This window comes from Tubulanus polymorphus, chromosome 2 (assembly GCF_964204645.1).
Source record: "Tubulanus polymorphus chromosome 2, tnTubPoly1.2, whole genome shotgun sequence".
In the NCBI taxonomy this organism is placed as follows: Eukaryota; Metazoa; Nemertea; class Palaeonemertea; order Tubulaniformes; family Tubulanidae; genus Tubulanus; species Tubulanus polymorphus.
This window is the reverse complement of record NC_134026.1, coordinates 17,366,602-17,393,895: the sequence shown is the minus strand read 5'-3', so window position 1 is coordinate 17,393,895 and position 27,294 is coordinate 17,366,602. Positions and strand designations below refer to the sequence as shown.

Sequence of the window (27,294 nt, the reverse complement as noted above, 5' to 3'; positions counted from 1 at the left end):
AACAACCGGTGACGAATTTAGTGGGGTAGTGAGATACCAGTTCTTTTTGCTTCTTTGATACAAAGGGCAAGCGTTCTCTGTACTTGTCCGAGTTAAAAAGTGCCCGAAGTTGATATTATACACTCATACTTTATTCTAACACTCATTACGATCATGAACTTTTCGTTTATGTAACGTATTTCTAAAATACTTCGATTGAATTAATTCGATTTCAGCAATTTTCATTTCGCAATTTTCAATCATTATGGATCGACGTAAATTTCTCAAAGTTCTAGGCATTATTTTGTATTCCCATTACCAAACTGAAAGCAAACTTTATTTTAGATTAAGAACAACAAAATCCAACAGACCACACGACGCTTTGGTCTCTCGCTTAAGTGCGAAGAAAATCCAGGCGGTCTAAAGGCTAGAATAATACAACGATATTGTGGTTAAAATACAATTGTTATACATCATTCTTAAGCAATCATAAGGTTTTTGCTCGCCAGTAGTGGTTGGAATTTCGTAACACCAATACACATTTCTAGGTACGTATCTTCAGAAATATTCATCCCAGAAATATTCATCTGTTTTATGTCTAACAGACGCTCACTGCCAATCTTTCAAATACAGTCAGTATTTCATATTATTCATAAACTGCAGAATACACTTATGTCGCGATACTATGAATATTTCACTCCTTCAACATGGCAATTGTTCGCAATGCTGTACGTTTAGCTAGACAGTAAACAAATTGAAACATCAGTTCGGTCGCCCGTAGAAACCTGAAACGCTTCCTGTCATCGTGCGGATGACGTTGTTGTTACAGATGAATAAAACAACTAGTACCGCACTAGAACGTATTAATATCGACGACTATGACTAGATGTTACCACGTGATGAATGAAATAACGCATATGGAATATCGCTTACGGATGTTTGTCAATGAATAACACATGAACTTACGAGATTGTGAAAGAATTATACCTCATGAAAGAAATACGCTTACGGGGATATACGTTGGGGGATAAACGTAGGAAATGTAAGTGTAATAATTTAAATGTTGACTGTAAATGTCAACAGGCTTTCCATAACACGGCACGACGGTAAAATACGAGTCATCCTGTATTTTTTCTACATTACATTCAAACTTAAGACAGCAGTTTATCGTTACTATATATTGGAACACTGGATGAATGTTCGTTTTAAGTAACTTTTTCCCTACGTTTTAAGAGAACCTGGTCCAAGAATTAATAACAGCACCTAAGTCTATGTCAGAACGTTTTAGGCTGATAACAAATAGTAGACCTACAATGCATACCACACTAAAGCAAGAATAACGTGTAAATGGTATGTAAACGGATCAACTGGAGCATGGCAAGCACGAACCACTTGAGCGAACAGAAAGCCGTTTTGTCATTAGTAGTCGTTGTGCCGAAAATAAGCAGAAGTTTGCAATAAGGTATGGAATTAACTTGAATCAAGCGACCACGCGTTAGGATGCCTGAGACATTGGTTACTGCGAGAAGGCATAACAACAGCCGAGTTGGTCGCTCAGCACTCAAACAATCAACAACTGCAGCATGTGAAATTACCATCCCCAACAAAGACAGCTCAGTTGTCCGGATTAAAGACGACCATGCAACATTCGAGAGCTCAACAATTTTACGAAAACGATGGATAAAAACATTTAATAAAAAGCGAAGTAAGCGATCGAATAGTATAACCCCACGTAAGTCAATATCAGGATGTGATGATGTCAATGTTAATGCCGTGACAACAACCACAAATCCCGTAGATTACGCGAGAAAGATTTCGGACTGGGAGAATACAACAGTAGCGGGAGTGGGAACTTCCACCCTAACGGACACATTTTCTCTTGATACGGAATTCGATTCTCCATTTCACAGAGCCATGATGCTGGCCAACTCAGCATCAGACCCGGTTCTTCGTGAAAAGACCAGCGAGGCTTATAGACAGGTTTTAAGCGATATGGTGGAAAAAGGAATGTGCTTAGCACCACGAGAATGCAAACAGAAGAAGTCTCAGGTAACCTTTCTTCGTGACACCGTTCACAGTAGTGAGCTGAAAGCTACTGAAGAATTATTTTTCGAAGATCAGTTGGAATGCATAACCGATGTACAGATTGCCAACAGGCCAGTCAGTCCCCAAAAAGTGAAAGGAAATGCATCTACGTCTAAACGAGGGTGGTCTTCAATCAGGCGTAATATACAAGAACTTAAACTCGAACGTCGTAGTAATGACAACTTCAAAGGTTGGGCGATGCTTACAAAACACATAAAAGTAATGTCAGATATGGAGCGTGCTAGACAGGATTTGTACGAACGTTATGGATTTACAGACAACACTAGACCAGGTCGTATCCCTGAGGTTAATCCCATGAGCTTGAGCACGACTTTAAATCTGAAGAAGTTGCCTCAAGCACATTCGACCAAGCAACGATCGGCGTCAGCAGCACCAGGAGTAAATCGTTGTTCTACCCCCTCGTCGGTACTCTCTTCTGTTGATTACACTAGGGAAATGAGAAAAAGAACTAACACTACTTGATATAAATCTGAGAGTTTAACGGGGTTCTTAAACTTTTTTGGTTATATTTCGGGAGGTCTATCCCTGGCCTCTGATCACCCTCAATGAACAAATTGATACAAAATGAAAATAATAAATATGAATGAAGTATAGCCATAATGTTATAATATTGCTGTTTGATTTATTTGAAACATGAGCTGAGCAGAATACTTTTTATTTCGGCGGGGTTCAGTGGAGCCTTCAATGGAGCCTAGCCGAAGATGAACACAACGCGTGCGCGAGTGGGTGAAGGGATATTGCAAGGAAGTCCGGATCCACTAAAACTTTTGATGGGTTCCTTAAATTCAATTAAATTAAATTCAATCTTTATTGCACCGCGATATATAAATGACAGTATTGGCTTTTTACAATAAAGAGGAGAACACAAATTAAGTGTCAAAAAGAAGAGAACATGTATAGTGTACATATCAGGAGATGAAAGAAAATGATAGAATTTATAGCAGTCTATATTACAAACATGATAATATAAGCAGATACACTAGTTTCTATATACTATGACTAGGATATGTTCATCCATAGGATTGACACTTTCTTGTGATACATGTCATGTGCGTTGTTTCTATCAGAAGCCCGGAATGTTTAACTCTTTCTGGGTACGTTCCTCTTTTCCTAGATTCCTGCAATGATTCAGACCCGCTGCTTATATTTCTGAAATTGCCTTTTTCTATATGCAACACCGGGCATGTGACAACGACTGCAGCTGCAATACAGAAAATGCGGTCGGGATTCAACGCGCCCTTCAAGAGGTTGAAACTGTCTATTGTATCTTTTATGATTCATCCATCCACAAAGCTTGCAGCAGCAGCTGAACGTAAAAAATAATCAACACCGCCAATGATTTTAAAGTGCAATCGATTAATTCTAACTAGAGGCACTTATACAAGAAAAATCCCGCCAAGAGAGACCGCTTTACGTTGACAATCATCAACCCGAAAGGATAAGCCCGAAAACATTGTAATTCATTCCTATTTTACATCATATTCTTCCAACAAATTTTTAAGATTTTGCTTGGTCTTCAAAATTCCACCTTCACAGATTTTTATCATTTTATTGGAAGGGATAGCTTGTGACATCAGTAGTTATATGAGGAAGGAAACAGTTTTATTGGCCGCCATAATTCCAAGAAATCCACCCAAACTCTCCAAAACATATTCCGGATGAAACTTTATCCATTATGAGTGATGAAGATATTTCTTTAAGAATTGTGCTCCTTTTGCTGTGCCCTTTTGTAGATCAGAACTTCATCTGGTTACAGACATGAGATTGACAATCTATCGCGTATCAATTCTTGCAATTGATATTTGTTTAGAAATTCGCTGTTCTTTTGATTCTCGAATGTGCTAAATGCCTATATCATAATCATCTAATCGGGTGCGAATATATACAATTACTGGACCCGCACACACCCGCACGCGTATACGCACAGCTGTACAGTAACTCTATTGGAAGTTTTAGGAACTATAAATAATGGTGAAATTAGACCTATGACCCACTAATTTTACAACTAATCGTTCTGAATACCTGAGATCACTGCGTCATCCTGGTCATGATTAACGCTGCCGATTCCAGGTTTATTGACTTAAAATGATACCCGCATCAACGTAGATCTAGATGATCTATGACATATGATCCTAGTCTCAGAAGAGCTGGCATATGGACATATATATATATATTCTCGCAGTTCGGCGTACATCATATTTTTTTACGAGACGACATAATTCAACCATACACGAACAATTAAAATGTGGCCGCGGTAAATATTAGTCTAAACAACTTCAGTCATGAATCACATTACATTTGTCATTCGATGAATAGAATTAGAGAAGTCGCACAGTGAATTTAGTATTGTATTACACGGTTCATTATTTTCAATTATGGCTCCACATATTTTCACCACAGGTGAGTCTACAACTACACACGAATGATATTAGATATTTCCGTAATGCGAAATCAACATGAAATACGTACGAACCATAATAGCAGAGAATTTCGAAAAAGGGCAGTTCTAATGGATAATACAACAATATTCGCAAGAGGGCATTCTTCTAAAACTTTTAGGGGCACAGGCCCGTGCGACTGGGGGTTCGGGGGCAGCGGACGATCTCCCCTCGCCCTTCGAAATCAGTGTAAATTGGGTCAAGATTTTGCAAAATTTGGATACATATGGAAACCCTGATATATGCCCTGCCTGAATAGCCAGATGGATAGCCAGACTTGGACAACTCATTCGAATTTTAACACAACCTCATCACGAGAGAAACGAAGCTGGAGACGACGATAGTCAAAATCCCGATACGTTATCACAATGATCAGTTGTATAAGGTTCGTTCATCAAATTTGAAAACTGAGAACGCATCAGACTACCAGTCAAAAAGATTTGGTCCTATGGCTGTTTTAGATACCGGTCCGCCGTTTCAGTTTACTAAAATAATAATAAAAGTATCGTATATAAATTGTAGGTACGAACGCTATTGATAGACCCGAGAGTACACTCGCCATCTATCGGAATCCATAACAGCAATGTCCCGTTATTCAACATTGTCTCGCCATCTCGGTTTGAAAAGCGAAGCAATTCAAAGCATGTTACCAAAGAACATTCATATATGGTCAAAGAATATTATGAAGTTGTAGAAAATTATATTTCTTTGTGGGCCACAGTTTAACCACCGCAGCTACAGGGTGTGAAACAGGCCATTTTACCGCACAGGTCTTACTATAACGACGCTAAAAGATAAGCGGGAATTGTGGGGCATATGCATGGCGGTATGAATTAGATTCATCTAGTGGGGAAACTTGTGAGATCTGTATGGTCACAATCATGCTCGGCTTAGAACTGCACTGTTGTTTGCACTGAGGGTATTTCCACAGCATATAAATCTTTATTAGTTTCGGCTAAGAAGGCACCTTGAATGTTCACGAATGTACCCCCGGTAGTATCACGATGTCAGTCATGCGCAGTGGGTACTTTCCCGAGATCTGAAAATTTGACATGTCGGAAAATATCCTCATTGCGCATGTGGATATGCACCCATGCCTAGCACCCAAGGCGGACCCCATGTCCCTTCAGATCGCAGACGCTCACATCACAATATCTATAGATTTGTAATGAAGTTCTACATGGAACGCGATAAATGAAAAAATATGAGGCTGCACCGACCACGTACGTACGTATATGTTTTTTTGCAACGTAATCGCATCCCGACATAAGAATTTGCGACAACATATATCCCGACGTAATGATGCATTTTGCGACGAGACAAAATTCATCATTACGCCGGGAAGTGAAAGTACGTTGTCACAAAAGATACAGTTGTAAATACATTTATATATGTTGTCGCAAATACATCTGCATTTCGTCGTCACATTTAGATATGTCGCTGTGAAAACATGTCGCGAATTCTTATGTTGGGACTCGATTACGTTGCAAAAAGCATACGTCCCGGTGAAGCGCTCATATTTTCCCTGATTTATCGCGTTCCAAAGTTTTATGAGTCTGGGTTGTGCGCTTACACAATCGTATTCCAAGAAGAATTACCCGACTTGAAGGATTTCATGCCTTAGGCTTTTAATCCCTGACGCCCGCTGATTAGTTAACAATGTCACCGACACGATTCTTTTACTAATAGGTCACGTGTCCAACAATGGCGCCATTGCTAGGTTCTAACCTACCCTTGTCGGTAAGAACTTTGAGATCTGGGTTTTGAAATTCTGAATTTTCAATTCAAAATTGTCCACAATCTGTATTCTGAATTGACAGTTTTTAATTGGAAATCATCTAAACTTTCCATATGCCATGCTGAGTAAAATCAGCTCAAAACACCGAGTAACAACGGGAGTATAAAGATGATATTCAAATATAGCTGCATAGCAGCGATAACGGGTTTCTGCCTAACTGGTTCATATATCGCACTGGGGGAAGCGTCATCGAAATAATTCTACAGTTCATAACATATGACTTACTTCCAAGAAGCGCAACCTGGGTCAACAATATGTTGGATATATGGATCCAGCTACATACAAGAGCTACCACGTAAAAAGCTCCTTAACTTAATCGCGCGTATGACTATGAGGCAAATTCAAATTTTCTATATTTCTCCATACCGTCCTTTTCAAAAAGTGTAGTTTACATCCGGGACACATGGGCATTGGCTAAATCGCGGCAACGAAAATGACGGCGGTCACGGACGGACTTTCGTCGAAACTTGCGGGCCGCGACGCGCGGGTAGTTTAAATACGTGAATCAAGGATAACAAAATGATTTTGTGTAATTTTCAGAATAATATGTCAAAGTCGAAACTTGGCGAAGCGCACAGCCAGAGTTTTATTGATTTAGATAGAGGCGAGTGCCCTTTCGGCAACTTAAATAGAATTCTACGTCGTAAAAAAAACATAGGTTTTGCGGGGGCACGTGTTCAGTGTGGTCCGTGGCCAAAGAAAATCACCCAAAGTGTCGAAGATCTTTTCGAGCGAAGATTCGCCGTGATCAAATACATGTATAGAAAGGGAATTCCTTTTTGCGAAAAAACATGCTTTGAGAGTGTTGATTACAAATTGAAAGCCTTGTTTGTTTTATCTTTCATACGAGAATAAATCTTTCTGTATCGTCAGATATCTTCTACGAACGGCTTTAACAGTTATGTTTTACACAAGAAATTTGTTTCCAAGTTCTACGTTGTAAAGAATGTAGGTTTTGCTGAAGGAAGGCACCCGGTGGCGTGACCAAAAAAAAATAATCACCCAACATATGACTCGAGCGAATTAAGGGACCCGTGATTAAAAAAGAAAAAAAAATCATTTTCTGCGAAAAACAACGTGGAAGTTTGGGAATGTTGATTACATATTGAGAGCCTATTGTTTTAGCGATTACACGAGAACAAATTAATGGAACAACGGTATATTAAATACGGTTTATAGCGAATTTTAGGCGAAACGTAAAAGGGGATAGCGTTTGAAAAAAGGGAGTAAAAAACACATAAAGATACTAAGTTATTCTCCGGGACTCGACCTTTAGTGATGCTGTGAAACCGGCGCTCTTGTTATTCTAAAAAAATTCGACCTGTTGCTAAGGGACTGTGTTTTTTGTGGGATTCGAATCCAGTCTTCCAATCGGTTTCTACGGAGAAATACGAACTAAAAATGACATTTCTTCGACAATATTTCGTGAATATTCTTTGTAAATATTCTGAAAATTACACAAAATCGTTTTGTTATCCTTCATTCACGTATTTAAACTACCCGCGCGACGCAAGTTTCGACGAAAGTCCGTCCGTGACCGTCATTTTCGTCGCCGCGATTTAGCGATTAAGGCACCCGGTGGCGTGACCAAAGAAAATCACCCAAAATAATATGTCAAAGTCGAAACTTGGTGAAGCGCACAGCCAGTCTTAAGTTTTAATGAATAAACAGAGGTGAGTGCCCTTTCGGCAACTTATATAGAATTCTGCATTGTAAAAAAATAGGTTTTGCGGGGGCACCTGTGTTCGGCGTGGGCCGTGGCCAAAGAAAATCACCCAAAATGTCGAAGCGAGCGAAGATTCACCGTGATCAAATACATGTATAAAAGGAATTCATTTTTGCGAAAAAAAACATGCTTTGGGAGTGTTGATTACAAATTGAAAGCCTTGTTTGTTTTACGACAATAAATCTTCCTGTATCGTCAGATATGTTCTACGAACGGCTTTAACAGTTTTATATGTTTTATACAAGAAATTTGAAGATTAAAAAAGAAAAAAATCATTTTTTGCGAAAAACAACGTGGGAGTTTGGGAATGTTGATTACGTATTGAGAGCCTATGGTTTTATCGATTATACGAAAATAAATTTTTCTGTAGTTTAAAAATGTCAGATTTCTACATTAAATCTCATGGCTTCAATAGTTTTATATGTTTTACACTAAAGATTTGTTCCTAAGTATTACAACGGGTTGCATGGGTACGGAATTAATGGAACAACGGTATTTTAAATACGGTACGGATTAAAGCGAATTTTACTTGAAACGGAAAAGGGGAATAACGTTTGAAAAACGGGAGTAAAAAACACATAAAGATACGATATGTTAAAAAACGCACGGCACTTTACTCCCAGGGATTGGCAAAATTCTGAGTTAATTATTCAGTACTTGTGTGGAGCGGGACGGTCAATTTGTAACACGCGGACGGCGCGCGCGCGTTATTCTCCGGGACTCGACCCTTAGTGATGCTGTGAAACCGGCGCTCTTGTTATTCTAAAAAAATTCGACCCGTTGCTAAGGGATCTGTGCTTTTTGTGGGATTCGAATCCAGTCTTCCAATCGGTTTCTACGGAGAAATACGAACTAAAAATGACATTTCTTTGACAATATTTCGTGAATATTCTTTGTAAATATTCTGAAAATTACACAAAATCGTTTTGTTATCCTTCATTCACGTATCTAAACTACCCGCGCGACGCGGCCCGCAAGTTTCGACGAAAGTCCGTCCGTGACCGTCATTTTCGTCGCCGCGATTTAGCCAATGCCCATGTGTCCCGGATGTAAACTACACTTTTTGAGAAGGACGGTTTGGAGAAATGGAGAAATATAGAAAATTTGAATTTGCCTCATACGCGCGATTAACTTAAAGGAGCTTCTCGGGTCGGCAATCGGAAACGATCGAATGAACGTTCATTTGCACATCCAACCGCAGATAGGCTGGGGTAGTACTGGGCAGTGTTCGGAAAGTAACGCTATATCCGCCGGTCCTGTTTTTCCTTCATACTTCAAACTTACATTGATCGCGTTGTGCCTCCATCAGGGTTCAAGTCTAGTATAGCGTGGAATAGTTCCCTGCTCAAAGATACATTTTTAGAAAAGGAGCAATTTGGCTGCGTACTTTTCAAGACAAACCGACGAACCGACATACCGACGAACCGACGAACCGACATACCGACAAACCGACATACTCGCAGTCCCTCGATCCAGCCGCGGGTAATCCACGGAAAAACCCTCTCCCTCGATCCTAGCCACATTATATAAGGGAAATCCACGCAACCACGCAGCCCCTCGATCCTTAGCCACTTTATATGAGGGTAATCCACGCAAACACCCAGCCCCTCAATCCCAGCCACTTTGTATAAGGGTAATCCACGCAAACACACAGCCCCTCAATCCCAGCCACATTATATAAGGGTAATCCACGCAACCACGCAGCGCCTCGATCCTAGCCACTTTATATGAGGGTAATCGGCGGGTAATCCACGCATATACCCAGCCCCTCGATCCCAGCCTCTTTATATAAGGGTAATCTATGCACCACACAGCCCCTCGATCCCAGCCAATTAATACAAGGGTAATCCAGGTACATACCCAGCTCCTCGATCCCAGCCACTTTATATAAGGGTAATCCACGCAAGCACGCAGCCCCTTGCTTCCAGTCGCTTTATATATTTAAGTGTAATCCACGCACGGATTTGTCGGCTCGTCGGTATGTCGGTTCGTCGGTTTGTCGGTATGTCGGTTCATCGGTTTGTCGGTATGTCGGTTCGTCGGCTTGTCGGTTCGTCGGTTTGTCGGTATGTCGGTATGTTCGCACGTCCCTATGGCGTAATGTCGTAAGATTTCAATCAGTCCAATAATGGCGGATTAATTCCAAATACCTGTCCAATGTGATAAGTCTCTGCACGCTGGAACTATTTAATGCTATAATGGACTTGAGCCGAACCTTCGTGACTATGCGTGCTATGCGAAATTGGCATCGGATTTACAATTCCGATATTCCCAAACGAACGTTCCCTTTCAAAAACACCTGAATCACACGAAGTTTATAGTTTGTAATTTAAGATCTGCAAAAACAAAAAATAACTAAATTACGAGAGAACGACCGTGTGGTTAGCGCGTGACATGCGTGAGCTTTTTAGGTTTCATGGAAAAAAACGATGAAATTTCGACGAGTCGCGTTTGATACTAATACCTTAGCTTATACACTGCACGGGACACTGTCTTCGTGTGTATCTTAATGAAATTGGACCTGATCATTTGTCATGAACGTCACGAAGAGAACTTTCCGCAAGACTTCCAATACCCGGAGCTGACAGTTCTGCCCATAATATTGAATATTGCAGACGTAGGTTTCCAGTGAATCCTTTTCTCATCGAAGTCGTGAACGAATAAACAACTTTCTGAACGATAAGAGATGTTGGATTATAATTTCACAACTGCCGTCATTAACACGACCACTGACGATGGTCGGATCGCGCTGACGCCGCCCGATAATTTAAAACGCTTCATGAATTTCTACCGAGCCTGTCTGTTCCCGTTTTTCGTTTTCATGGGTATCGGAGGCAACATTTTATCTTTTGATCATTTTCCCGCGAATGAAAAGACGCGATAAATCAACGTCGCAGTATTTGACGTTTTTGGCGGCCAGCGATCTGGTGAATCTAATCACGAACGGTCTGGCCGATAGTTGGATGAATAACGCCTTGTACGAATACACGGACGCGAAAGTATTCTTCGACTTTTTGGCCACTCACATGGCCGTGTGTAAAATATTTCGGTATCTTTTGTACATTTCGTCTGCCACATCGACGTGGACTTTGATGTTATACAACGTAGAGAAATGCGTCGCGATTCATTTTCCGCTGAAACGCGAACGATTGATCACATCTCGCAGGCGGAAAATTACCCTTTGTTCCATCATAATCATAGCTATGATCGGTCGATCACCGTTTGTATTCGGGTACGAACTGAACGAAGAAGGCACTAGTTGCGATTTTATTTTCGATCGTCTGCCCGGGGGCGGCACGATTATAGTGATCGTAGTCGAATTGATCACCACGTTCGAGATACCGTGTTTCGTTGTGATCGTATCGAACGTGGTGATCGCCTCGACTTTGATCAAAACTCGTCTAGCTACCAGAAGTGAGGCCATACGAAAACATGGCGGGCATTCAGACGATGAATCTTATCGATTTCTCATCAATTTGATTTCGGTATCGGTTTTGTTTTTGGTTACGGTGACACCTGCTTGTGTTTTGTGGAGTATATTCTGGATTCGGATTCTCATGTACACTCAATACGGCGTAAGTGGACCGAGTTACCACGTTCTTTACTACGCTCTCTTTGCGACGAATATTCAGGATTTGAATTTCTGTTTGAATTTCGTCGTTTATATCGCGTGTTTAGATTTCTATCAGGAAGAGGCTCGTAAACTCGTCTGCAGGGCCTGCATCGCTACAAAACAACAGTAAAATCCGCATTCCTTTCAATAACCCCCCCGCCATACACAAGCAATCAAATTTAACAAAAAGAATAAATAGAATCAGTTATTTCCAAATAATCACAATAAGTAAAACACTTAATCATTTGGTCTTCCATGACGCGTGAAATGTATCTCTAACAACTAATATGGTTGACGTTTGAAAATATCCTAGATTCTCATCCACCATCTATATAAACTTACGAATTTAACACTTTAGTCGCCAGATTAGAGTCCGGATTACTCCCAATTTAGGATCAACTAAACATTTTGGTTTGAACAATTTTTCTGACTGGCTAGAAGCTGGATAAAAGTTTATTACAATGGCCCATTTTTTTGTTTTCTCGCGCGAGAAAACCAAACTTTTTGAATTCTCGTGCGAGAAAACCAAACTTTTTGAATTCTCGTGCGAGAAAACCAAAAGTTTTGAATTCTCGCGCGAGAAAACCCAAAAAACGGGCCAATGTGAAAATGTTTTAATCGTTGCTCTAGCCGTGCAGAAAAGTTTTCTAGGGCCCGAATCAGCCACCATACTTTTTAGCGTTCAATTAGGGGTTTTTGCAACTTCTTAAAACGGGAGCACTAGAATATAAGAATGTTGCAAGGAAGACAAATATCATTTACCAATAAATCTACCTTTATTTAAACACTAAGTACATGTTAAGTAAACGATATCCATTGAAATGTTTTATGATTTTTCGCTAAACGATTATTCGCCAAATCCCAAAAGGAATGCTTCAAAGGGGTAAATGTTAGATCCTCTAACCGACTCGTACACAAAATGGCGGCTTTTTGAACCGATGAAACTAGGTCTGAAGATCAGAAGGGTATCAAGAGGGTCAACGGTAAGGGTAGGGTTCATTGTTTAATATGTAGTAGATGAAATCTAAGTGACGGACGCTTCGTCACTGCAGCTTCATTGAATTTTTAATACTAAGATTAAGAAATCATAACGATTCGAAGCAACCTCGATCACGTATGGAGTGTAACAAAAAACACTCAAAATAGTGTCAGTGACTTAAGGAACACCGAGAAAATTAATTGTTGTCAATGAAACTGGAAAGAAACTCTTACTAACTCTTAAAGTCTATCAATTTTATTTCGATATTGAAATTGTTCTGTAGATTTGGACCCCGAGCATTAAATTATCGAAGAAATTAAATCAATTCTTATAGTTAAGCTTGGAAAAATGAAAACTAATGCAATATAGTTAAGTGGTGGGGGAAAGAAGATGAAACTTCAACTTTAAGGTTCGATTAATTTCTGGTTATTAAAAATTTTGGTTTATATTTCGATTAGGAAAATTATGACGAACCTGTTCATTTGATCTGTAGATAAAATGAAATTCAATTTTCTATGAACAAAACTTGACCAATTTCTGAACTAAATATAAACTGGTCTTTGGCTACCAGGGGTAGGTCGGTTTACCACTGCTAAAAAGATTACTATTTCGATTTAGATTGTATCAGGATTTTTTTATGGTTTAAACAACTTTGTAAAACCCGAAATGTAAAAACCGACATTATGGTGAAACTGACACGCTTTGCAAGATCGAACAATTTGACCTGGTGTAAATTTAGAAATTAGCTCCATTTGAAAAGTAAAGGAAGACGAGAAAAAATGAAAGACACCTTCAATCGCATAATTTTTTTCTGCCAGAAAAAAAAATCATATAAATTATCAGCAGTAAAATTCAAATGTCAATACAAAAATTGATATCTCGCGAAAAATATTTATTTGTTTCTATTTCTCGGGGAATGTCGAGTACCGGGAATCTATGGCCAGCGGTACCGAATTCCTTATTCGGTGAAAGAAGGGGCGGAGACTAATGTTTTTGCCGACCGCGATGTCGCTGCTCCTCGGAGCGAGACCGTGCCGATCCGCCGCCGTGACATTTTAAGCAAATCGTACGACAACGCGACTCATCGCAGTTGTAGGGTCATTAAATTTGATAAATGATTACATATTTCAGCGCTGCGGCTGGGGTTGACTGTCGCACGCGCGCGCGAGAGCGTAATTCTCCGGGATTCGAACCTAGTGCGATGGCTGAACCGGCGGGCGCCGGCGCGGTGGTTTGTTTATTATGAATTCGCTCCGGTTGCTAGAGAATTTCAGCTATTTTCGAACTCGTTCGATCAACGCGGTTCATTGTTAAACTTTTCATCGACCAAATCTTGTACGAAATTTCATGAAATAAATAAATTCTGAAATAACCCGATCCATAAATTGCCTTATTTTAGTTAATGGGCTGCCGGATTTTAGCGTGACGTAATTCTACTTCCGATTTCCCCATGAACTTCAAACCGGACGTACTCTGACGTCACTTTTTTCTGACTTTGTCAGTAAGTCAGATTCGGTTAAAAAGACACTTCGTAGTATCCACATATACGCGTTAACCAAAGGGACGTCCTCCGGGCGCCTGAGCGCCCGGCGTCCGTCTATGAATCTCGATAGCAATCTTATACTGGTTGCCGAACTCTACCTTCAGTTAGACTGCGAATGGCAGGTGGTGCAGATTTGGACAGGCGGACCAGTCTAGTAGCAATTTATGCGCATATTACGGTACTCTGATCGCCTGTAATATTCTTTGCCACCTGCATTCACAGTCTAACCGAAGGTAGGGACCGGCAACCAGTCTAATATTGCAGTAGATACCGGCAACCAGTCTGACGTGAGTTGTTGATCGTCGAAGTAACGAAACTGGCGATGAACGAAACATATGCTTTCAACTTGTTTATTATGGCCTAATCCCAAGTGACGCCAACTGACTTGGACCCTACTTGTGTAAGTAATAGGCTCTATGGGTGTTGGGTCAAAACCTCTTCTTGTCAAAACGTCCTCGCATTTGTTGGTCAAAACCACAGGGGTTTGGCGATTGGCTTGGACTCTATTTCCGGGTTGTTGATAATCTCGCGAGAATGGCGCTAAATATGAACTGCGAAAAATTCAAAATATCACGGAAATACCTTGTGTTTATATTGTTTAGGTGCTATTGCACTTTCGTACCCCCCTCCCAAAAATTTTTATTTCAGCATATTTATTATCAGGGAGGTCTAAGGATTCAAAATCAGTAACTTTTGGCCCAAAAAACTTAGTTTTTCTGGGTTACAATCATGTTATTTTGGGCCCTAAATCGCGTGTAAATTCGCCGATTCGTGACGTCAACAACGCCATATTGGATGTCAGTCAAAGTTTCTAACCCTCCACGGAAATGTCATGACATTAAAACTTTGCAAAAACCATGTTTTCAAACATAACCATCTCTGAAAATGACGCGTATGTTTGCATTATTTTCATACTTAGCTATAGTTAGTTACCTAATCGTTGGTGGTAAGCTTTTTATAATCGGATGGGCTAATACTAGTCAGTAACCTGTCTGTGGTTTAGTTTCACGATCGGATATTTTCACAAACCACAGTCAGGAATGGGAAGGTCATTTTAGTATGAAATCTTCGTCAGCCAATTTGACTGACGAGTAATTTGCCTGGCGTTTCATTGTCTCTTAAGATATCCGTCTAATTTTTGTTGTAATCGACGCACAACAGATTCCTAGTTTGTCTGATACCTATAACACCTCACCTGACGATCTTAATCCATGTGCAAATCGGCCGTAAAGTGAGAGTAAATTTCCGTCGAGTCAACAGCTGCCATTTTGAAAATTACTGGAGGTGCTGGCACCTGTGGACTGAGGCCAGGACAACAGCACAACTTTTTTCAACCGTGTTTTGGCCCTTGTCATCCCTAACGTTGGTATAAGCCCATCCGATTATAAAAAGCTTACCACCAACGATTAGGTAACTAACTAGGCTTATACCAACGTTAGGGATGACAAGGACCAAAACACGGTTGAAAAAAGTAACACTTCAAAAATATACTTTCTATTCACTTCAGTCCACAATTAATGGCTTAATTCACAAACTAACACAGGTACCTTTCGAAATAATCCAATTTTATGTATGTTTCGAGTGATTAATCATCATTATTTTGAGAAATTAATTAATTTCTCCACAAATTTCGCCATTGGCCGCCTTTTCTCTGTATTGCACATGTGACATGATAAGACAAGGGGACCTACAAGGATTTATATAAAACTTTCCAGACGAAACGACAATTTTTATTTTTGATGGTGTTCCAACTTATATTTCAAATCTTTGTGTTTTCTATAATAAATAATGAAATAATAAATTCTGGTAAGAGAAAAATGTGAATAAGTGTTGATTTCTTAATTTTTTTCAATTTCGTCGTTTCGCTTCGTGAGTTTGTGCTGTTGTCCTGGCCTCAGTCCACAGGTGCCAGCACCTCCAGTAGTTTCCAAAATGGCAGCTGTTGACTGGACGGAAATTTACTCTCACTTTACGGCCGATTTGCACATGGATTAAGATCGTCAGGTGAGGTGTTGTAGGTATCAGACAAACTACAAATCTGTTGTGCGTCGATTACAGCAAAAATTAGACGGATATCTTAAGAGACAATGAAATGCCAGGCAAATTACTCGTCAGTCAAATTGGCTGACGAAGATTTCATTGAAAAATGACCTTCCCATTCCTGACTGTGGTTTGTGAAAATATCCGATCGTGAAACTAAACCACAGACAGGTTACTGACTAACTTAGCTATTGATTTAAAGATGTTCTGATGAAGAAAAGTTATATGCCCAAAAACGAAATTTTGTCAATTCAATTAAATTTATTGAGATATATTTATTCAGATGTTTTTAGGGGGTAATTAGTGCGGAAACATGGCCGACCCGTCGGTTTGAATCGGAGAAATCGGCCCCAAATTATCAGAATTTTGGCTTGGAAAAAATTATTATTTTTGGTCAAAAGTAATTTATTTTGACTCTACAGACCTCCCTGATTAATAATATACAGAAATAAAAATTTTTGGGAGGGGGGTACGAAAGTGCAATAGCGCCTTGTTTTTTTATCCGCTATAAAGTACCGATAAAAATTGGTCGTTAAGGATCATTATTATCAGACGGTCGTGACACTCTATATAAAATCACAGGGAATTGATTCCTTAACCCTTTCAGTGCGTCTACACCGCAGTGCGGTGTATAAATCAGTGATGGATTTTGCTAGTACACCGCACAGCGGTGTATTGATGTAATTAGTAATTTGTAATTATCTCTATTGAAAAATGGCAGCAAGTGTCAAACATAGTGAAATATTAGTAACTAACGGTACACCGCACTGCGGTGTAGACGCACTATAGTGGTATTCCCATTGTTCAACACACTAGGGTGGAATTTTTTAGAATTTTCGAATTTTCTCCAGCACTATAGGGTATTAATTAGTCAGCACTGAAAGGGTTAAGATGACTATTAGGATATAGTCGAAACGTTGAAATAAACTACTATCTCAAAGTTTCATTTTCGGACTTTTTCGTTATAATTGTGGGATTCTCTCTACATCGCGTCAACACGGATATAGTGTTCTATCAATCGTGATCACAGGGGCTCGTATCAGAGTTGTAGGTAATGTAAAAACGATAATCTGTTAATCCGATGTATATAGTATATATAAAATAACAAGGGGGCTAACGACGCTCACAAACTACTCAACTTCAGTTGCTTAGTATTTCGTTATTTCTCATCCGATTTTGGTAATCCAGGCATGATATGATAGCCAATAGCTCCCTGCTTGTAACAAAACTAATCCCGTTAACTTCCAATGAATAGTTCGTGAATTATATGTCTTCGAACGCGCAATTAGGGCAGAAATCACCTGGACCGAAAATGCTATGATGTCGGTTTTCGTCGATTTCGAAATTTCAAACGTTGAGTTCGACGCGAAATATTCACCGATTTTGATGAACGAGGGCTTCAAATGCGCACAACATTCTATATTTTCTGAATATCGCAGTTGTTTCGTTAATCCGTACGATCTTATAACTATGCATACGCGAATTTTACGTTTTGCTTAGCGCAATGCCTGCGGCTTCTTGAAATTTAAGTTTATTAATAAGGAGACTATTCTTCAAGTCGACATATAGCAGATATCTGTGCATTGATTTGTTCATAGTTAGAATACACGTCATTTCAATACACGAATACATCATTGCGCGATATTAAAAATTTAATTCAAAATTAAATTTTTCTGATACTAAAACCTGAAGCTTCCTGAAAATTGAATATGTTAACGTGAATAGTCTATTCTATAAGTTGATGTAAAGCAGATGTCTGTGCATTGATGTGATCATAGTTAGAACCTATACTAACTATAAGAGACAAATGGCGAAACTTTGTCACGGGTTGGTGCGGTCTGTGCGCTATGCATGAACAAGTTTTTGGTACCAAATAAAATATATTGGTCGTGTGTATGTCTTACAGGATCAGATTTTCGCTGATGGGCCTAAGATAAATTTCAGATATAGTTTTGGACCTTTTAAGTTTGGATGCTCTGCGTGATGTTACTACGCGCGCTTATCAAAATAAACAGTTGGTGTTATGAGCATCCAGCTGTTCAGTGTAAAGTGTGCTTGCCTACAGTAGTGCAGGTGACTATATGATTACAGTTGGTTAGAGTTCACGATTTATCTTAGCGATTTTTTGCACATATCATGTTTGAAATATCCAAAGCCTATTTTGTCAGTTGAAATACGGACATATTAGCCTATTTAATCATTCGTTTTAGAATCTATGGTTTGATCAAGCTAAATAAATGCAAAATATGAATTTGCTATTGAGATAGAAGGACGATCCAATCCGACTTTTAAAACTAGATACAACGTAATGATTGACGGTTAGATAAAACATTTTTTGTGCTGCCTTGCTGCTGGCGGTAATTGGTTCAGTCTAGAAGACTTACTCGGTCATACTAAACACCGTCAGGAGCCGTCAGACACCGTCAGGAACCGCCAGAAACCGTCAGACACCGCCAGGAGCCGTCAGACACCGTCATGAAGAGTAAATCTTGAAGGCAGAAAAGGAAAGCAAATTTGAAACGACTCTTGAAAATACTAAAATGTTGTTTATTCACAATTTGAGAAATCAACTCAAGCTTATACATTAAGAGTACGCCGAAATTAAAATAAAGGCAAAATTAAAAATAACAATATACACATACACTACCGGGTACACAGGGTAAATGACTGACAAAATTGATATTTACATGAATAGGAAACGCAATCCCTGGTAAACAATTTATTCCGGCCCATTTATTCAACTTTTAAAAGGCAAAATAATCTAATGAAAAAAAGAAACTGAAAAATTTATACAAGGTAAATGACTGACAAAATTTATATTTACATGAATAGGAAACGCAATTTATTCAACTTTTTTCGAACTGTAAAGTACATTGAAATCGAGGCAAAGTAATCGATCTTATTTTAGAATAATTATACATTGATACAAATATAACATTTTATACAAAATAAACAAATGAAAAATTAACTAGAAAATTAAATTTATATATACTAGTTGATACAAATATCCATGAAAATTGATATGACAATAAGAATGTATGTGTCAAGTTATGTTTTTAGCCCACTTGGGACTTTAGTCCCAGCGGGCTATTGCATTCACTTTTCGTCCGTCGTCCGTGCGTTCGTCCGTCCGTAGACGGAATCTAGTTATTTTGGGAAGTTTTGAAGACGCTTCAAGGTAATGTCTTGATATTTGTGTTACACATGTATCTACCCTAGACACATCTTCAGCCCAAAAACTGGCCCTGTCAGAATCAAGATGGCCGACTGGCAGCCATTGTTTTTCGCCAAAATCAGCACTTTTTACACATTTTTGAACTTTTTGAGGGAAATTTTGAAGACGCTTTGATCAATTACCTTGAGCTTTCGGATATATATGAATCCCCCCAGGGCCCATCAACGTAACAAAAAATGGGTCGGTCGGACTCAAGATGGCCGTCCTATGACCTTTTTAGTGCCCAAAAATGTTAATTTTGGCCCGAATTCTGAGTCCTGTAGCTTCCTACTGGTTTGCCATTTCTCATTACATTTTGTGATGGGTATTCTTTGGAAAGGGATGTTTTATACCTGAGACAGGTATTTTTCATCATCCAATTATGACGCAATTGGTAGCCATCTTGGTGTCACCAGTACTCATTCGTAAGTGGGAAAAAGTTTTTCCACATTATATTGATACCTAAGCGTATTTTGCTACCACAATCAATTAGAAAGTTGTAGCTCATAACGTGTTCTATGATTGTGGTGAGTTTCAAGGTAATTGGATTTCGTATATGGCCACCAGGGGGCGTTGAATAATACAATATCTTAGCATTTCTTTATTATATTCGTACCTATGCATATTTTGTAACCACAATCAATTGGAAAGTTGTAGCTCATGACATCATCTATGATTGTTGCGAGTTTTAAGGACATAAGTTTTTCTATATGGTCACCAGGGGGCGTTGAATAGTAGAATAAATTAGTATTTCCTTATTATATTGGTACCTAGGCATATTTTGTTACCATGATCAATTGCAAAGTTGTAGGTCATGACATGTTCTATGATTGTGGTGAGTTTCGAGGTCATTGGGTTTTGAATATGGTCACCAGGGGGCATTGAATAGTAGAATGACTTAGTATTTCCATATTAAATTGGTAACGAGGCATATTTTGTTATCACAATCAATTACAAAATCGTAGCTGCTGACATGTTCTATGATTGTGGTGAGTTTCAAGGTCATTGGTTTTTGTAAATGGTCACCAGGGGGCGTTGAATGTTGAAATTGTTAGATTGTTGAGCATTTGAAACCACTTCCCACGTGGGCATGGTGTCCCTGGACCCCTAGTTTTTATTGTAAATGATCTCGTCGCTCTTGAACGCTTTAATTGCCCTGGTTTCTTCGCTACTTTTGCGGTTTTCGGGATATTCAATTTTCCGTCACTGGACTTGATAACTTTTTCGATCGATTTTGTTTTTGATTTTGCACTGAAAAATGTATTCGTGATCGCATCCTTTTCTTCCTTTGATATTTTACACCATACTACGTGCGAAACGACGTGTTTGCTCAAACGAGGCGAAACTTGGTAGTTTCCTTGACCGTGTAAGGCTCGGCGAATATCTGCATACTGCAGATCTACTATACTCTTCAGGCGCTCAATGAGATCAGGAATTTTCAAAATTTTCCAATTCGTCGATAGTTTTATGAGATTGTTCATACTTTCGCAATTATTATTAGTCCAGTTTAAAGGAACACGTTTCTCTATCTGCGTAGGAACGAAAACATATTGTTTGAGACGTATGACGAGCTTCTTGAAATAAGGCATGAACAGTGGCACAATTGTTTTAAATTTCGATTCCAACTCGAAGACGCAGTGATTGTATTCGTATTCGTCACTTTTTTGTAATAACCTGGAGTTTCCGAATATACAAGATACAATTTCATTTGAAATTTTATCATTTGCACCGACTTTGTGGCGTAAATGTCGTTTTACATTTTGTTCTAGGTGTCGGTAGCACAGTGATTGTGTTGATTCGGGAAACGATTGCTTGATTGCCTTGAGAATAGCTTTTTCTTCATCTGACCCGAATACAAGTTCTTTTGTCCCTATTTCTGTATCGAAGCTACCATCTATTTTGGTTCGCAGATGACTGAAAAATCTTTGATAACTAGAACACTCACCGTCCCAATGAAGTAACATTGGGCCCAACATAATTGGCGGTTTCTGTGTCGATATTCTTAATATGTGAGATATATTACGAGAAGATTTATTTCACAAAATTTGCTCAATTTACACAGCGTATTGTTGAGTTTACCAAGGAAAACTCATGTTATATAAAAAAATTTATTTCCAAATTCAATTTGCACAGTAGGGCTCATTTAGTGTTGATTTTAATATAAAATATTCAATATTCAAATATTCAATTTTAGAATTCACAATCATTGTTTTTTATTTCCTGACGGTGTTTAGTATAACCCGGGAGTTCATGACGGTGTCTGACGGTTCCTGACGGTGTCTGACGGTGTTTAGTATGACCCGACTTACTAACCCTATGGGTAGAGAATCCCACACTGATAAAACGAAAGATGAAGTCCGTCAAATGTTTTCTATATAGCTGATGTGTTTTTAGCCCACTTGGGACTTTAGTCCCAAGCGGGCTATTGTGTTCACTTTTCGTCCGTCGTCCGTCATACCGTTTGTACGAATGAACCCTTGTGTAACTTTAATACCTTGTGCAACTTTATAAACAATGTATGTTTTGAAAGATGTTTTTATGTTATAAAGTTTTTGATTTTCACCAGAATGTTGATATAGTATCTTGTAAAACATATTAATAAGACATAATGACAAAAAAATTATCCAAAAATTCTTTTCCGCTGTCAAAATAATTGTATTACATTAATGATTCCACAGAAAGTTGCACAATCCCTTGGACAAAAATGCATGGACAGATCTCTATGGACTTTGGACATTTTCAGGAAGTGCTGTCCTCTATAGGAGGATAAAGTTTTTGATGAGAAAGTTCCAGAAAGCTTTTCACTGAAAGTTACATAGGGATTATCACCTAAAGTTGCAGAAGGTCTCATGGACATGATAAAGTTGCAGAGGGCCATGGACAGTTTACAGTGTGTAATGTCTGCACATAATGTTTTGTAGTTATACCGAAATCTACTCACCATATATTTAATTTCCTTAATTGGATATTTCCTCTGAATTTTTGACCAATTTTGCATTTGATATATGTATTTGATATCATCCATCAACTTTTTTTTAATAGTTTGTGATATCTTTTACTGAATATTGTAAACAGTTTCAGGTATTGAGTCATTTGCCATATCATTGGGGATTTATGTTCATTAGGTTGACAATCCATTATTATTATTTTTTAGTTGTCGAGGCATTGCACATAAATCTCATTCAGCCAAAAAGGTCAATTTAATCTGTTCAGCGTAATTCATTGGGAAAAAGCAAATTGATCTGAAGTGTTTGTTCCTGCCGACCACTGTCTGTGTTTATTGAAAAATACAACACATATTATATGTATCTTTGCAATTTGTATAATTTTAAGACGAGAGATGGAGCTTCAGGCTTGTTAGAATGAACAAATCTAATTAAAAAGTGGCAATATTTTGAGAAAAAATTGTCTCCTATTTACCAATTTTTTTAACGAATTACTCTTAGAAGATATTTCTGCCTTCTTATTCTATCTCACAAAAACACTAATCCAAACTGAGTGTTTTCATGAGTACTAGTACGAATAGTTCCGACAATTGCTACCAAACGCAATTTTAAATGCCTATAGCCTGAAATATGATGCTCTCCCGAATGTATGACTGTTAGGCTGGTGCAATCAGTTGATAAGTGAACCCACAATGATGATGATTGTTTTTCTAACGTTTCGAGGTTTTAACTAAGCCCTATTATCAGTGAAATGAAATTAATACAATCGTTCCTCACCGAAAGCCCATGTCAGTACGGTATTGAGCTGGCCGTATATTTTCTATAGGTTGAACGCAGATTTGGCGCTTAGCAAGCCGCTTACTATGTACGCTTCACTCAACCAGGATGATTGGAGTAATTTATTCACGTACATTGCCGATTTTTCAATTGTTTTTAGCATAAGAAGCTACTAAAAAGAACGAAAATGTGTATTAACATTGTTAGACCATAACTATCAACAATAGGCCTATATGATGATGAATGTATTTTGCTGACATTAGATAGTTAGTTGTACACCAAAGGTCAAACTACTGTTCGCAAGGCAGGAGATTTGGTTCAGAATGGGTTTAGAATATATACAACACCAATGATGATAGCTTGGAAGCACCATCTTGATATCATTCTCAATATCAGATTACTTTAAAGCTGTCTCACTAAGTGCCGAATCATGTGCAAACACCCTGAAAGTGTGGTATTCAAGCAAATTTGGCAACGGACAAGTATGATACTTTGTGAGCCAAAAGTCCCAAGTGAAAGCCGCTTATGAGACAATTTCTAAGATAAGACGAAATAGGTACATAGACAACGATTATTTAACAGTATGTTTATTCCAGATAATATGTATGGAAATAAGACTTAGTTATGGGCCTAGGGTAACCCATATTAGAGTTGAAAGTTCTCAGATTTTCTGTGATAATAGCTGATTCTATAATGTGTCATTTTCTAAGGACATTGCATGGATATAATCAGGGGCAGATCTAGGATTTTTCAAAGGGGCGTGGCTGACAAGAAACAAAATGAAGAAACTGCAACTAGTGAGCTCAAATTTTGAAAAATCCGCTGGGAAAATGGTGGAATTTGACAGCATTTGTGTGATGGTTTCTGTGAAAATTATGACAACCTGCTGAGCCATGGCCAGGATGAGGTGTTGATAATTTTGATGAGATTATTAGTGGAAGCAGGTCATTTCTCAAGTATTTGTCATGTTACTGTTTTGGGAAATTTTTGAAACAGATGAAAAAAGTCAAATAGTTATGATTGGGAAACCGTTTATCAGACACATATACAGCCTAGTGGAATGGCTTGAGATACACTTAACTTATATCATCTCGGTGATTGCTCGTAGCATACGGCGTCATACAATAAAGTCGCGACGCTACTGTTAGTTCTGATTCTGAGGCAGCTAATAATATTAGCCGCCTCAGAATCAGAACTATGTTATTATAACATTCTTATTTCATCTTCTTAAATATAGGCTATTTACCCGAGAAAGCCCCTTATAAAAATCTCCTATTCACCCCCCTTAGATCTGCCCCTGATAATTAATTACCTGTGATTGAAATTGAAAATATGACCAGTTTCGAAAGTACTATGATAAAACACTGAACTTTCAGGTTTATCATTCATGTATTCTTTTGTGTTCTTTTATTCATATGATGAGGGATCAGCCAGTTTCTCTAATAAAAACCTTTTCTTATTAACCACTGGGAATTTTATGTATACCCCATCTTATTAGGTCCCCAGGATTCTTTGTTTTAACATAAGATAACAGAAGTATAAAATATCAGCAGGCTTTATTCCATTTGAGAGAGGAATTGTTTGATGTGCTCGAGTTCAGATTCTAAATATTGAGAGTGATTGATCTCGTAGGCTCTTAGAGGAAGAGATTTGAAGCTACTCCAATTTTAATGTTCATGTCTCAAAGTAATGAAGATATATGTCGGCATGAGATTTGAGTGGGCTTCTGGACTTATGTACCCCAGTATATAGTATGCGACCCAGTTTGTGTAAGTCCCAGGTTCCATGCCTCCAGGTATTGTGGCTTGTTTTCATATCTATCCCTCTCCATTAGTAATTTGTTGGAACATCTTAATATACTGACTGAAATTATGCTATGCAATAATGATGTGAGATATTTTCTAAAGTCAGTTTTAGCTACGAGCGATCATGATTGCTTGAGGTTGTTGCTATCTAGTCTAGAGGATGACATCCATTGATGTTATGTATTGTTTGCCTAGCAGACTTTCTTTTCTCAAGAAAAATTTTTTATATTGCATATACGTACATAGCCTATATGTGGATAGTTTATCCATAATGATTTATGAAACATTAATCGATCTCACTTGAAAAAGAAACGACTTTGTCCACTAAGAGATGATCCACTATTTGCATGATCAGTCAGGTTTTATTATAACGCCAAAAGAATAACACCTTGTTGAGCTTAAAAGTTGACCCACCCATCTACCCTGTAAAATACTTTAAAAAAATAATCGTGATCAAGCTAACCACAACAGACCCAGCACTGAAATGAACTGATTGCAAACTATTGCAGTTTTCAAAAGTGCTCCGACCACTTAGAGAAACTAGGTTTAGCCAAAGGTTCTGCTTCGTTCAAATCAAAAATATTGTCATGAATTGAATAATCGATTTCCTTGTCATCCAAAATCGATAAGACAAACTATTTATCTAGATTACTGTATAAATCTAATCCGTGTTGAGGCTTATATATGATGTTCTACACTTTTTGATGTGTATATGATATAAAACTGGATGCAAACTAATATAGGCCTAATATGAAGTAGAATTATTAGTTAAGAGATCAAACATTTGTTATGAGTAGTCAGTTGCAGCGCTTTGATAAAAGTTGTGGCAACAATCACTCAATGAATCATGAGACCACTAGTTATGATTTCAGTTAAAGTATCCTATAAAATGCTAAAATTTTTCACATTTTATTACTCTTTCTTATTGAAAAGATTTGACGACTGGATTTTCCTGGACACAACAATCTATAGTAAATCGAGGTTATTTTCAAATCAAGTAAAGATGACGTATATTCAGTGACCAGCACACTTGAGAGATTTTAAGATCAATAAACATCATTCCACTTATATTAAAATGATATTGAATTTGAAAACTATATTTATCAGTTTGATGATGATCAGGTGACCAGTAAATTAAATTCATACCGCCGAGACTCGGAACTTAGAACCAACCTGGGTTGTTTCTGTCCATGCACGCAGATTCAGTCCGTTCTAAATTTTTGATTGGATCATTCAGTCTAAATTGGTTTGGTCTAAAATGAAACCGGCCAACTTGGAACAGATGACTGCCTGGTCCTTTCATGGACTCTAAAATGTTTTAGAGTCCATGGTCTGTTCTAAATCAGAGAGGTCAAATTTAGACCCTTTTAAAACTATTGTCAATATGGCTAATAAAACCAACTGGACAAAATGTATGATCTTTTCTATATTGACCCTGTTAAACTTTCATACATCCATAGACCTAATGAAACTTAATCAGTATGTTAACTTTTTGTGGTTTTTCAACTAGGGGTATTAACAGAATATCAGAATTTGTTCTATCTTATTATTCCAAATTATTCTCTATGAATACTCAATGAAGACATCTCTAGAAAATAGAATCTGGGTGGGGATTTATTGCTTCGAATCTTTTAGGATTGATTCATGTGAATACAGATCTTTAATGAAGCTTTAAGTTGCAAGAAATTCTGTTCACATTTGATAATCAGGTTTTGAAAGGTTCTGCTTCTATTCAAAGTGAAGTTGTTTTGTTATTTGTCGAAACAAATTGATGTTGAGACAAACTCTCCTGTATGGTGGCTGATTCGCGTCACGCCGACATTTTTCGAGCACTAAAATCTCAAAACAAAATTGATAGCGAGAAAACAAATATTAACGTGAGAAAACAAATATTAGCGCGAGGAAACAAAATAATTTGTTTTCTCGCGCCAATATTTGTTTTGGCGGGGCAAGAAAACAAACTTTTGTTTTGGCGGGGTCGCCAAAACAAATATTAGCACGAGAAAACAAATATTTAGCACGAGAAAACAAAATTATTTTGTTTTCTCACGCTAAATATTTGTTTTCTCGCGCTAATATTTGTTTTCTCACGTTGATATTTGTTTTCTCGCTATAAGATTTCTTTTCTAAGATTTGTAATTGGCGGGGTTGAGAAAGCGATCGTTTGTTTTTGTCGATTTATTGATGCGATGACAGGTCAGCCTACTTAACATCACCAGTTTGGTAATCTACTGAATAATGTGAGTTAGATAGCCATACATACATATCATAGCTATACTACGTTGCTTAGTTATTCAACTGCTCTCCTAATATAGCTTTCCTTTTCTCTAA

The 27,294-nt window shown here is 38.2% G+C and overlaps 2 protein-coding genes across 5 annotated transcripts in view; both read left to right on the top strand.

The window, feature by feature from the left end:
* The first annotated feature begins 10,914 nt into the window (after positions 1 to 10,914).
* Positions 10,915 to 11,790, top strand: LOC141898978 (cysteinyl leukotriene receptor 1-like). The gene has a single exon (XM_074785127.1). It carries the CDS (start codon positions 10,915 to 10,917, stop codon positions 11,788 to 11,790), a length of 876 nt encoding a protein of 291 aa, XP_074641228.1.
* A 2,634-nt stretch (positions 11,791 to 14,424) lies between these two features.
* The window catches only part of LOC141899606 (E3 ubiquitin-protein ligase RNF170-like), a 123,935-nt gene continuing 111,065 nt past the window's right edge, over positions 14,425 to 27,294 (top strand). For all 4 annotated transcript variants that reach the window (XM_074786015.1, XM_074786014.1, XM_074786017.1 and 1 more), the window contains exon 1: positions 14,425 to 14,582. The gene's annotated coding sequence lies outside the window, so the exon portion shown is untranslated. The remainder of the gene's footprint in view (positions 14,583 to 27,294) is intronic.

What these genes read in the sequence shown, in the direction of transcription:
- LOC141898978 (XM_074785127.1), top strand. Translation starts at nt 10,915, where the DNA reads ATGAAAAGACGCGATAAATCAACGTCGCAGTATTTGACGTTTTTGGCG.